The 12,278-nt window shown below is 34.9% G+C and overlaps 1 protein-coding gene across 3 annotated transcripts in view; it reads left to right on the top strand.

Annotated features, from left to right (window-relative positions):
- The window catches only part of zbtb16a (zinc finger and BTB domain containing 16a), a 270,137-nt gene that overhangs the window by 244,026 nt on the left and 13,833 nt on the right, over positions 1-12,278 (top strand). For all 3 annotated transcript variants that reach the window (XM_028810307.2, XM_028810305.2, XM_028810306.2), the window contains one exon: positions 1,503-1,673. In XM_028810307.2, coding sequence (XP_028666140.1) covers positions 1,503-1,673 — 171 coding nt within the window. The remainder of the gene's footprint in view (positions 1-1,502; positions 1,674-12,278) is intronic.

The raw sequence follows: 12,278 nt of genomic DNA, 5'->3' as shown, positions 1-12,278 counted from the left end.
TTAACTTCATTTAAATAATCTGAATTGTTAATAATTAAACATGTGAGGACACGGTGCCGCAGCGCTAGCTAGTTCAGGGATTGTTCCTGCATTGCGTTGTATTCTTGCTGGTGCTGACGCGACACTGGAATGCTAGACGGATAGAATAATTAAACATGTACTACGAAGATATTTCAATGTTCCTTAAAAGTTTTGAAGAATCGGCGTTTTAAGCTTACAGATGGCTTCACGTCTATATAGCTGATTGTGTGGCGATTGGGTTTTTGGAGAAAGAAAAGTAAGGACAGGAATTGGAGGTTAGTACGTTTGAAAGAGACAGTACTGCTGTGATAAATTATTTCATTGAAGATCGCGCATGGCGCAGCAAGCCTCTTGTATGAGATATGAACAAGCACTGCGCCACCGTGTCCCCATGTTTAATAACATGCTTTCATTCCTATTATCATGAAAAAGATATCACGTATACATCTCAGTATTTTAATTATTCAGAGAGCTGTAATATCGCGAATGTAATGGATTATGTGTCCTGTCGGAGAAAGAGAAAGCCAGTTTAAGAAGCAGGTGGTGATTCACACACAGAGCACAAAGAAGATCAAATACAGAACAAAGCATTTAATGTGCCACTTTAGTTACAATGGGATTTGAGAAACTAGTAAATTAAACGATTTTAAGATGAAGTTTATGATGTTCTACTTTAATGGCAAAATAAACTACGTGATTAAAGTGGAAATTTCGAGATTAAAGTTGACATTTCGTGCTTGTTTCCCCACTGTGTGCCTATTTTTTTTTGTCTGTACCCTAATAAGCTTTCATATGACACTCAGACGGTGGGCTACGACTCGCCTTTTCACGGCGACTTTGATATGTGATTTCTTTTTTATTTCGGGCACTGTACGACTTTGTGAACTTGAGCCTTCGAGTTTCTCCGACACTCTGTCACTCGATCAACTTCCTTTTGTTGATTATACCACTGTTTAAACCAACAAATAGTACGTTTTTCCTTTGCCTCCACTTGGTATTCGCTGAAATTCTTATATTTCCCCCGTGCTTTTCCCATTGTCTTTTCACAGAAGGCTATTTATATTGATTTGCATATTCAAAGCGGCGTAATTCTGGGAGGAGTTGGGGCGGGACAGAAGGCGCGTGCACGTACGTTACTTTTCACACTGATTGGGATTTATGTAGTAGAAGAACGTGAAAGTTTGCGTGCGTACACATTCCTGCATCTGGATTTTTCTGTGCGTACGCACATTCCCGCTTTTGTGCTTGCGCCATGTTATAGTGTGAGTTCTACGCACGGCGTTATACATGAGGCCCCTGGTTATTACATGTATCTGACATGAATTCTCATAAGTGAACATTATTAGAGACAACACTGTTGTGCATATTGATTAGTTATGCCTTTCAGTAGTTCAACTGACACTTCCCATTCTGACTATTCTTTTTCAACCATTTTTTAAATGTGGACTGGTTAAATTCTTGACCGTTTCTTTTTTCTGCAGGTTCTGACATGGCTATCTTCTGCTTATTATGTGGTAAGCGTTTCCAGACGCAGACTGCTTTGCAGCAACATATGGAAGTCCATGCCGGTGTCCGCAGTTATATCTGCAGTGAGTGCAATCGCACCTTTCCAAGTCACACTGCTTTGAAGCGCCACCTCCGTTCACATACAGGTGAGAATCCTGCTTAGAACAGCAAGTCTATGTGGACAGTAACAGTAAAAAAAAAAAAAAAAAAAAAAGCCATAGATTACATTATCACACCTAACCTTAGCTTGTTGGTAAAATGCTTATGGTTATCAGCTTTCCATATATTGTTTAGTAAGATGTGAACTTAAAAATAAGGCTACTTTTGAGTATATACTATATTATGGTTAGAGGTATCAATATAAATAACAGCTACTTTTTATTTTGATTTTGGTATTTCTGGACAGTTTTAAAAGTTTAGGTTTATTTGACAATCTCCATTCCTGTAGTTAATCTTTTTTAGGACCCCAAGGTTTAAATTACTATGTACAGTTATGAGCAAGTATTACATTTTTATTTTCCTTTGTTAATTTGAAAATATCAATGCTATATACACACACTGTAAATCAGTAAACCAAATACAAATACTTACTGTATGTTGTGTACTGCATCCGGGAGTTAAAATTTCAAATCCTGTCGCAACCACAGATATTAAAATGGCTTAAATGACTTTCAGAAACTGAATTAGAAATGTTTGTTTCTAGTAATTTAATCTGAATGTTGTTTAATTTTGGGTAATGGTAAAAAGACATTTGTCTTCTCGCTGCACAGTAGGCCAGTTCAGGTTTCTTCCCAGTTTAACAAAATAGATGGGTAGTGAAAAATGTGGGTTCAGTACAACATAGACATAATTGTGGGAAAACATTTTGTAATAAATTGTTTGAGGCAAAATTATATAAGTTTCAAAAATATTATTTTAGGCATGCATGAACACAATTTGCCTGTTTCCATCATGATTTCTGTCCTTGTGTGGCTTGCATAACTCATGAATTAAATAAACCATCTCAATTAAACTTGACACTCTTATTACTGTCTTTAATTATTAAAACTTTATTGATCTTGAACAAAATTAGTTCAAGGCAGCCAAGAATTCTTTTATCCTTTTCCTTATCCTTTTTACTTTATAATGTATAAAATAAAAAATAAAAAAATTTGGTCTGCTTATTTCATTCAAAGCACTTATCAAACTCTTCAACCATTTTAGGTTTTCCCTTTATTTTACTTTCACCATTATTGAGCAATAGGAACAAAAAAATGTATCTGAAGTGCACACGAAATGACAGGCAAGTTATTACCAATACTTCAACTGTCTTCAATCCCTTGCACTATGTTTATATACTACTTACTTTCATCAACAACATTTATTTGTATCGCCCATTTTCATATACAGGATATAGCTTAAAGGGATGTTCAAAATGTCAAAGAAATAGTTACAAGGAAAGAAAAACAATTTAAATTAGGTCAGAGTAATTATAAGTAATAAAAAATAATTTGTTACAGGCTTAAATAACATGGATATCAAACTAGTAGAAAAGTAGAGTCCTTATATATAGTATCGTATTGTAAGTCTGTAAAGATGAGTTGTGTGATAAGGTGAGCATTAATCAATCAATATCAAGTTATTTATAAATATGGGTTAAACAAGGAGCATTACTGTTAAAAGCTTTTTAATACTCTTGAGTTTGAAGCAAGCCAAATGATCTTCTGAGCCTAATGTTTTACTGATTATGGTGGTGGAAATTTATCTTCTCTATTGTATGTACAGTATGTGTGTACATATGTATGTATGTTTGTACAGTATACACATTTATATAATACGTTCAGATTTTTCATGTGTAGTTATCTATTTGACTTTAGTGTCATAATAAAACAACGTCTCGGTGAATTAATTTTTAAAATAATTAACATTTTGTAGCCAATTAGTGTCAAACTACATTTCTACAGTATTAACTCTGCATTAGCTGAACTATGAGACCAAATTGATTTCCAAGGACCATTGGGTGGAAAAGCTGCACTGAATGACAAAAATCAAACTTAAATTGAGTCTTGTATATTGACCTTTATATCATAGTAGACACTGTCATAAAAAGTTTTTTGGACTTCAATAAAAACAAAAGATATAAAATGGAGTACATATTATTGTAGTCATTGCAGCAAAGTAACTTGCTATTAATGGTACAGGTAATTTTTAACAATGAAAGTTGTCATTTCTAAATACTGGACTAGTACATTCTCTTGCCACCTTAAGAGTGGAAAATCAATATTGTCTGGCAGGAGCCCATTCTCCACAATGCTTTTCCTTCATCTAGGAGTGCATAATCACCGGTGTCTTTCTGAATACATAGTAGGCTTGCTTTGGAAGAATTCAGTTGTCACACAAGTTTATATGCAGTAGTGTAGACAGCACAAACACATTTGTCAAAGAGTCACTCTAGTGGCAGCCAGAATCTCAAGAGTGGGAAGCTAGATGAGTCTAGAGGAACTTGTCGCCCATATTCCCCAGAGAGAATCAAATGTGCAACCTTACCACCACCTCCCCCTACCAAGTAATATAAGCATAAAGTTCACCCAACACACTCAGAATTTTAGAATAATTTTCTGCTCTTGATCGGAGATACAGTGAGTTTACATTATCCATCCATCCATTTTCCAACCCGCTGAATCCAAACACAGGGTCACGGGGTTCTGCTGGAGCCAATCCCAGCCAACACAGGGCACAAGGCAGGAACCAATCCCGGGCAGGGTGCCAACCCACCGCAGGACACACACACAAACACACCCACACACCAAGCACACACTAGGGCCAATTTAGAATCGCCAATCCACCTAACCTGCATGTCTTTGGACTGTGGGAGGAAACCAGAGCGCCCGGAGGAAACCCACACAGACACGGGGAAAACATGCAAACTCCACGCAGGGAGGACCCGGGAAGTGAACCCAGGTCTCCCAACTGCGAGGCAGCAGCACTACCCACTGCGCCACCGTGCCTCCCAGTTTACATTATAATTTAGTTTAATGTGTTTGTTGTGTTGATTTTAAAGAAATAGTGCACAAGTTGTAACATTTAGTCTGAAATTGAGACACACCATGATGCTCAAAGTGAATGTTTAACTAATATATATATATATAAATACTTAAACTATATTTAAATAATTACTTGAAGCATATTGTTACTAAGACCTTTGGAAATGTGTTAAAATTAAGATTTTTAAGTCATATTGAATTTAACTTGCATTGGTAATATCAAATTTTTGTTGAGATTTTTTGCATAATGAATACATAAGATTTGAGTGAAGAGTATCAATGTGTTGCATGTTAATTAGCATGTGCTAGTAAGAGTCTCACTGTACTAAGAACACATAGCAGCAATAACCCTATAAACATACAAGTGCATGATCATTTTAAATTCTCATTGCCATTCTTTACATGGCCTGCAAACATTCTGTGATAAACTGTCAGGATTGTATAACATGTTCCGATCTTTTATTGTAAATGATTTAGTCCAGTTTTATAAAATAAAAACATGAGTAAGAGAGTCTATGTGGATGGGTCTATTCTCCATAAACCATAATCTGTTATTGCCACCCCACAACAATCCGTTGAGACTTAGTACCTAATTGGCAGTAACTGGCCATGTGTCTAGCAGTTTAATAGCAATTTCCACTAGTTAACTTTAATGTAGTTAATCACTGGATTGTGCTGTGTCTTAAAGGTTTTCCAATGGCCATTTCAGGCTGAAAGTCACCAGTTAAAAATGTATTCTGCTGGGTTAATTTCAACTCTCCCTCAAAACTGAAAGGTACTGCAGTACGATCTATAATCCACGGCAAACACCTGCCATTGCTTTACTGTAGAATGTCAATTACCAGTCAGACCAGATTTCTTCACTTGCAGGACCCCTTTATAATCTTTCCAGTAGCTGGGCAGCTTTGCATTCTTAATTTTTTAAGCACTGTTTTGTGACCAGTTGGCTTGATGGCCAAGGCAGTTGTGCTTGCAGGACCTGTGCACACCACCCACAGAGAATTACTCTCAACAGAGGGTCCCTATTGAAGGCTAAAGAAAGCCATTTCTCTTTATAATAATATATTGATTATTGTATCCCATTACCTCTGCCTGGTGTAATAGCTAAGTATTGATTCCTTATCTAGTAGATTATGCTTTGACGGAATGCTAATACCTGCAGAGGCAGAAATAGTTGTCTGGCTCTGTTTAATAAAAGAAAAACATTAACAGGTATGAAGGAAGAGCCTTCAAGTGGTTTTGTCTTTCCGATTCTAGTTCTGGAAATGTTCTAAATTACTCAAAATAACACAATGCTGTTTATATTCTCGTTTCCCCTAGAGACAAAGAAACAACTTCATTGTTAGTAATGCTGTCTCCTAGTCTGCAATTTTAGCTAGCAATCACATTGCTTGACATTGCAGTCTTATTTTACACCGTTAGTTGAGTATTTCAGAAGCACTTTGCCCTTAGAAATTACTAAGAGCTTAAGTTAAAAGGAACTATTGCTACTGCTGAACCAAAGGACTATAAACTGACATATACAATACCTAATAAAGAGAGATGGTATGTCATTTCTTCACCTTTTTTGTAGGTGTATAAAAGGTAGAAATGTTTGTCAATGTCTCTGTATGATTTTTTTTTTTTAATTTGACAGTAGGGCATGGTGACTAATGCATTGGAATTTAAAACAGTAAAGATACCTGTTCATTTCCCACTACTGCCACACTACGTGACTAGAAGCAAGTAACTTACACAACATAACTGTGTTGCTATTGTAATGAAATGAATGTAAGCACATTTACTGTAGTTCTGAGTTTATAAAGCACCTTGGCATGGTGTTCATTATATAAAAGTTCTGTATCACATAGAGTAAGTGCTATTTGCTTTAGGTAGATACTAGCCTTAGCAGCATGTCCCTCTGCCATGGAAAGAAGGCTGTGATATTGGATGGATGCACAATGCTTACTGCTGTAAGTGCAAAAGAAGGATGAGAAAATGGGTAAATAACTTGTAAGATTACATGCATCTGTGTAGGCTTACATACAGTATATAAATTGTAAATATTTTTTATATTAAATAATTACCAAATATTCCAAAAAAGTCTGAAATTGTCCACATGATATAGATAGTGGGAATGGCAAATGTGCTTGCACGCCAGCACAGTATATCTGCATCAGACTAAAAACCTTTATTCTGTGTGTGGGTTGTCCAAATTGAAGTTTCAGGTATGTGTTTATTACTATGTACATATTCCCTGCATTCATTTTCAAATATTGCGTTGCCTTTTACTAGATGCTGCTTGGGAATATACACACACGATTAAGTTTTTGAAATTCGTGAGCCATGCATAGATATAAGGGTATTATCAAATATAGAAACTCAGGTTTTTGATTAAGAAGCAGGACCGCAATGCATGTTATCTCAGTTTAATAATGCTAGTGATACCTTTTTTCAGGATTTGTTTTCATTTTCATTTCAGTTTTCTATATTTTGCAACTTTGTTTCTTTTTATTTTAATGATGTGGTAATGTTTTTGTGCCTGTTCCAGTGTGAATATGTTGGTTTGTACATACTAGATACACTGGCATCATGCACTGTGTACGATTGCCAGTTGTTGCCAAGTTTAAAGTGGTCTCCATGTGACAATAAGGAGAATTGGTCAGATTCATGATACATTTAGTATAGATTATTAGGAAATTACCAATTAATAACCAAAATGGAGGAAAAGTGAGACTGCTAGTCTTTAATTTAACCCCTTCGGTAGTGATGATTGTGAGCTACACAAACTGTAAAAATTGGAATACTAAACATCTAGAATGACCAAAAAACACTGTTAATTAACTGAAAGTGTAATAAACCTGTGTCTACTTGGCTCTTCAAGGATGTAGATATATGCTGTCCTTCCCAAATCATAGTTCACTGTCCACATGACCCTTTCTAACAACCACACTCTTTACAAATTGGGTAGCCTGAAATGATTTGTGCTGTTCATCATGGTTACAAAATATTAGAAAACTCACATGTTTATCAGAATGATTTTTCTCCCATTTAGCAGCATGTATTGTATTATGTAGCTAACATACTGTATCACTTCAAATTTGCATCTTTAAAAATAAATTAAATGTATATAAAGTGAATAAAATGTTTATGCTATCTCCAGTTAGGCTGTTAAGGCATGTGGTGGCTCTGAACTATTAGATTTCTTACAAATGGCCATCATCACTGCTTTATAGCATTGTGATCTATTGTAGAGCACAAGTACGTCTTTTCTACTAATCAGATTATCAACTGAGGAACAATATCATCACTTTCATGATTTTCTCAATAAGTATAATATCTCAGTCTTCACCAAAGAAAAATATTAATATGAAATATTTTCTAAAAGCCTCCTATGTGGTAGCAGATAGTTCTTCCATCCAGATGTGCAGGTTTGGGTCTTGAGCAGGCTAAACCTGTCATCAATAGACTGTTCCTTAGGGTGGCTCCTGCAGATACTGTTTGTTAGAAATAAAATTTATTATTTGCACAGACTAATTTGGGACTAATTACTAGTGATGTTTTTATGAAAGGTGGAGTATACAGAATTGCACAGCCTAAGAAAAAGTCATAAATGTAGAAGGAGCTCTGAAATGTTTCAGTGCATTTGAAGTAATGTTGAATACTTGATTGAAGTTGTAAAGCACTTTGAATAGGTTAGAAAAGCACTATATAAGTGAAACTAATTATTATTTTATTATTATATTGTCCAACATATTTTATACGGTTTGTTTCCATACTTAACTCACCAATATTTGGTTCCATTGTAAAACTGATGTTCAGACTAAAATGTGAGCATTTGTTGTTTGGTCCAATCCAATGTTAATTTTGAACTAAGGTGAGGCAGAATCCGTGAAAATGTTTAAAGGGATAAGCTGTCCTCATTTTTAAAACCAGGCCGTACAAAAATGTATTCACTTCCAGTTCAGAGTTTCACAAAGCCCTAGCGTTATGTATGGCACAAGCATGTTACTGTAATTTTTTTAAATTACTATTTAAAAAGTAAATAAATGCATTTATTTTGAACAGTCTCCAAATGGATTTTATGTACCCAACATTAAACAACCCCTTAGACAAATTTGCTATTTTTTAATCATATTATGTTGAACAATTCCTGAATATTAACATCATAAAGTAAAACTTACATGGTCCTTATACATTTCCACATACCTCCAGCCTTTTGTATTATTCACTACATAATTTTTCTTTGCTATTTTTTTAATAAATAACTAATGACTAAAAACTAAAACATATTTGGCCTCTCCTTTCAATTTTATGTGAATGGACAGTGGAATGGTATGCTGTGTAACATAAAGATTTAGCGTTAGATTGACAAATATTTTGAGTCCCAAGAGATAAATTTAGCTTGTTACAGAAAATTATAGATCCTGTAAAGAATATCACTACCCACATTGAAGGAATGTGGTCTCCTAAGGAAAAAGAGTCTGCTTTTCCCTTTTTTATGGTTCTTCTGTGTTACTAGGCCTATCCAGCTTATCATTGATGTGGACCTCCAAGCACTTAAAACAGTGCACCACATCCACTCCCTGAGTAGTAAGTGGGCATAGAGGTTCTGTGGTGTGACAAAACGTACTTGTAAAACAGATCACAAGTTACAGTAATGTACACTTGCAACCAAAAGGCAAAATTCGCTCATTTATTTTTCTATGCTGAAAATGCATAGTATCTGTGGAGTTATTAGTCGTACATAAATTGGAAATCCAGAATTAAACTGGTAATCATCTCATTTTCTACTTCAGATGAAAAAGCACTTTTAAGAGATTTATTATGTTCTTTGTTTTGAACAAAATTTGAAAAAGTGGTATTTTTGGTGAATGATGCTTATAAAAATGATTTTTTTTGGAGGTTGATAACTACTAACTATATGCATTGTTTCAATATACTGCATATTACAAGTAAATTGTACAGAATACCTGAAAGAGGTTTCCAGACTGGGGTGACAGAGTTCATCTAAAGGAGAATTTGTCACTGTGCTGCCAAACAGCTAATTCTTTCTTTTTTTATTTTTCCCCTCAGTGCTTTATTTTATAATTCATATCTGAGGCTGATGCTTGCAGTAAGTGTTAATACACATAAACATGACTTCCAGTGTATTTGTGTACATAATTAATTAACTTGCCCCTTTGCTTTAGCTGAAATACTTTCAGAAAAACAAATTTAAAAATGTATCATTTGAACTCACTGTGCTTTAACATTGTATAACTAGCATGCTTTTTTCTTTTTTTCTTTTTTTGTCAAAACTTTAAATATGCTGGTTAGCTGAGCTTATGTGTTAGAAAGAATACATTATGTCTCAACTTTTGTCTTTTTTCCCTAATGTGCATTAATAAGATGTTTTACACTGTGTACTTTTAAATGCACTGCTGAAAACTGAGACGTACCTCCTCTTCAGAATGCATTCACAAGTAATTACAAATACTGTAAACAGTCAGCCCAGCAAATAATAAGCAGTTTGCTTAGAGTAACTAAAATAGGCCTAGCGTGAAAAGAAGAAATACATTGCCATCTTTGTTTGCATCCTAAAAATCCCTGTCCACATTCACAGAGGAAGAGATAGCAGAGCCCGGAGTTAAATTGGTTCGTATGCTTATGATGTGTGATGCATGTCCATGCACAAACACACACACCATGTAAATATGTTTTTTGATATGTATTGTGTGCCATCTGTGCAAAAATCTAATTTTGTTTTATGCCTGCATCTTTTGTGTTCACCCTGGTGATAGACTTTGGTAAACTTGAGGTTTAAAACAAGCTTTATTCTTTATGAAGATTTTTGCAATTTTTTCCATTTGTTCTAACTATAAATAATTAGGAAGCATACAACTTCCTCTTTCTCATTTCTTGTTGCAATAGGTGATATGGGTCTTGATTTCATGCACTGATTCATTGTGCAGAAATTCATGCTATTTTGAGCTGCACGTGGAAAGCTTTCAGTCCAGTGGGCGTTTATTTGTAATGAGAGAAAAGATACCATCTACATGAAAACACCTTGGATTTTTTAAAGAGCCTTTATACAGGCAAAACAAATAAATGGGTCTATTTTGACAAAGCCTTGAAAACACTGAGGATTTCTGAAAGAGGAAACCAGTGGGTTGTTTTTACATATAAAAGCTTGAGTTCTTGAATCACCTAAAACCTAAATCGTTGCTTTTTCATAGAGCCCCAACTTCAACTGGTCTGAACCCACTATATAAAAAATGTGCAGTGGTAAGCCAGTTTCAAAACTCACTGTATAGCAAATTATGTTAACTAGACTAAACTTGATAAGACTGTTACTTGGTTGTTTATTCCTTTTTGCCCTGCTGTTCTTCCATGGGGGTACCATGATGGCATAATTGAACTGCTGCCTTACAACTCCAACATCCTGGGTTTGAATCCATGCCCAGACACTGTCTGTATAGATTTTACATGGGTTCCCCCAGGTCCTTGTTGATTTTCCTTCAGGTATTCTAAATGTTTTACCAAAAAGTCAAGCATGATGGATTCCTTGTTGAATTATAATCGACATACTGTTTGTGCACATAAGTTAGTAAGTGTTTGTGAGCGAGAGAGTGTATGCCTTGTGATGGACTGGCACACTGTCTAGAGTTGTTTTTTTTTTCCATGCATCCGAGCTGGTTACCACGATCATCCTGTACTAGATGAAGTGTGCTTGATAATGGATGGATGGATGGATGTTTATGCAAAGTTGTTCTTGTTTAAAATGCAATAATAAAGAAAAATGATAGAATGCTGATGTCCTTCTGATACAAAACAAATAAAACTGAAATGTTAACAAATTTTAATTGCTTGCAAATATGTAGTCAAAATAAAAATATAGGATTCATTTTAGTAGAGCCTTGCCAATATAAGCCAAGTTTCTAACATTTTCATAAACAAAAGGACCCCATTATAATAAAACAAAATGTTTTATTTTTTAATCAATGTATTTCCTAAGTGTTTTGAAGAGATATAGTTATGCTGTGGGCTCTGTCTTCTTTCTACTTCTAAAGCTACACAATGGACCTGTGAATGTTAAGAGGGGCGGATAGCATCTTTTTCTATAACAAATGAGGCTCATTTCAGCATACATTACACACAAATTAAATATAACATATATGCTTATGTTTATAAACTAATGAATTTTTCTTCCCAAATGTGCTTTTCCAAAAGTTGGTCTGACTACATTGTTTTAAATTAGTGCATCACCCATGTGAAAAAACACAGGCATAAAAACAAACCCTGTCTCACACACAACTGCGTGTGTTTAAAGCAACAGACTGGCCACTAAAGTAATTCCAATCCCAAAAACTGAAAATATTTACAAGTAGGTTACAGAGTAAATACACACTTGTGATCCAGTGTCACAACTTGAATATCAAGTGTTTTCCAGAAAAGGCAAACAAAATACGTATTCTGACCCCTGTTCACTTTTAGATTAGAGTCAGGACTTTGTCATCTAATAAATAAATAACATGAAGTTTGTTTGACAAATTGTTGTTTTAAACTTGGAAAAAGCTCTACAAGAACATCAAATTAATTATGCCTGCCTGTTAAATTCCTTGACAATAAATCTAGCAAAGCCCCAGTTTCATTCAGCTTCCTTTACAGAATGTTATTTTTTGTATTTTTTATGAAAATGAATAGACAGCAGATCGTGCCAGGTATTTAATTATTGGACAACTGCTAAATAAGTTGGGCACAAAAATT

Source organism: Erpetoichthys calabaricus, chromosome 9, assembly GCF_900747795.2.
Source record: "Erpetoichthys calabaricus chromosome 9, fErpCal1.3, whole genome shotgun sequence".
In the NCBI taxonomy this organism is placed as follows: Eukaryota; Metazoa; Chordata; class Cladistia; order Polypteriformes; family Polypteridae; genus Erpetoichthys; species Erpetoichthys calabaricus.
The sequence above is the reverse complement of the archived record's forward strand: the minus strand, read 5'-3'. Positions and strand labels throughout refer to the sequence as shown.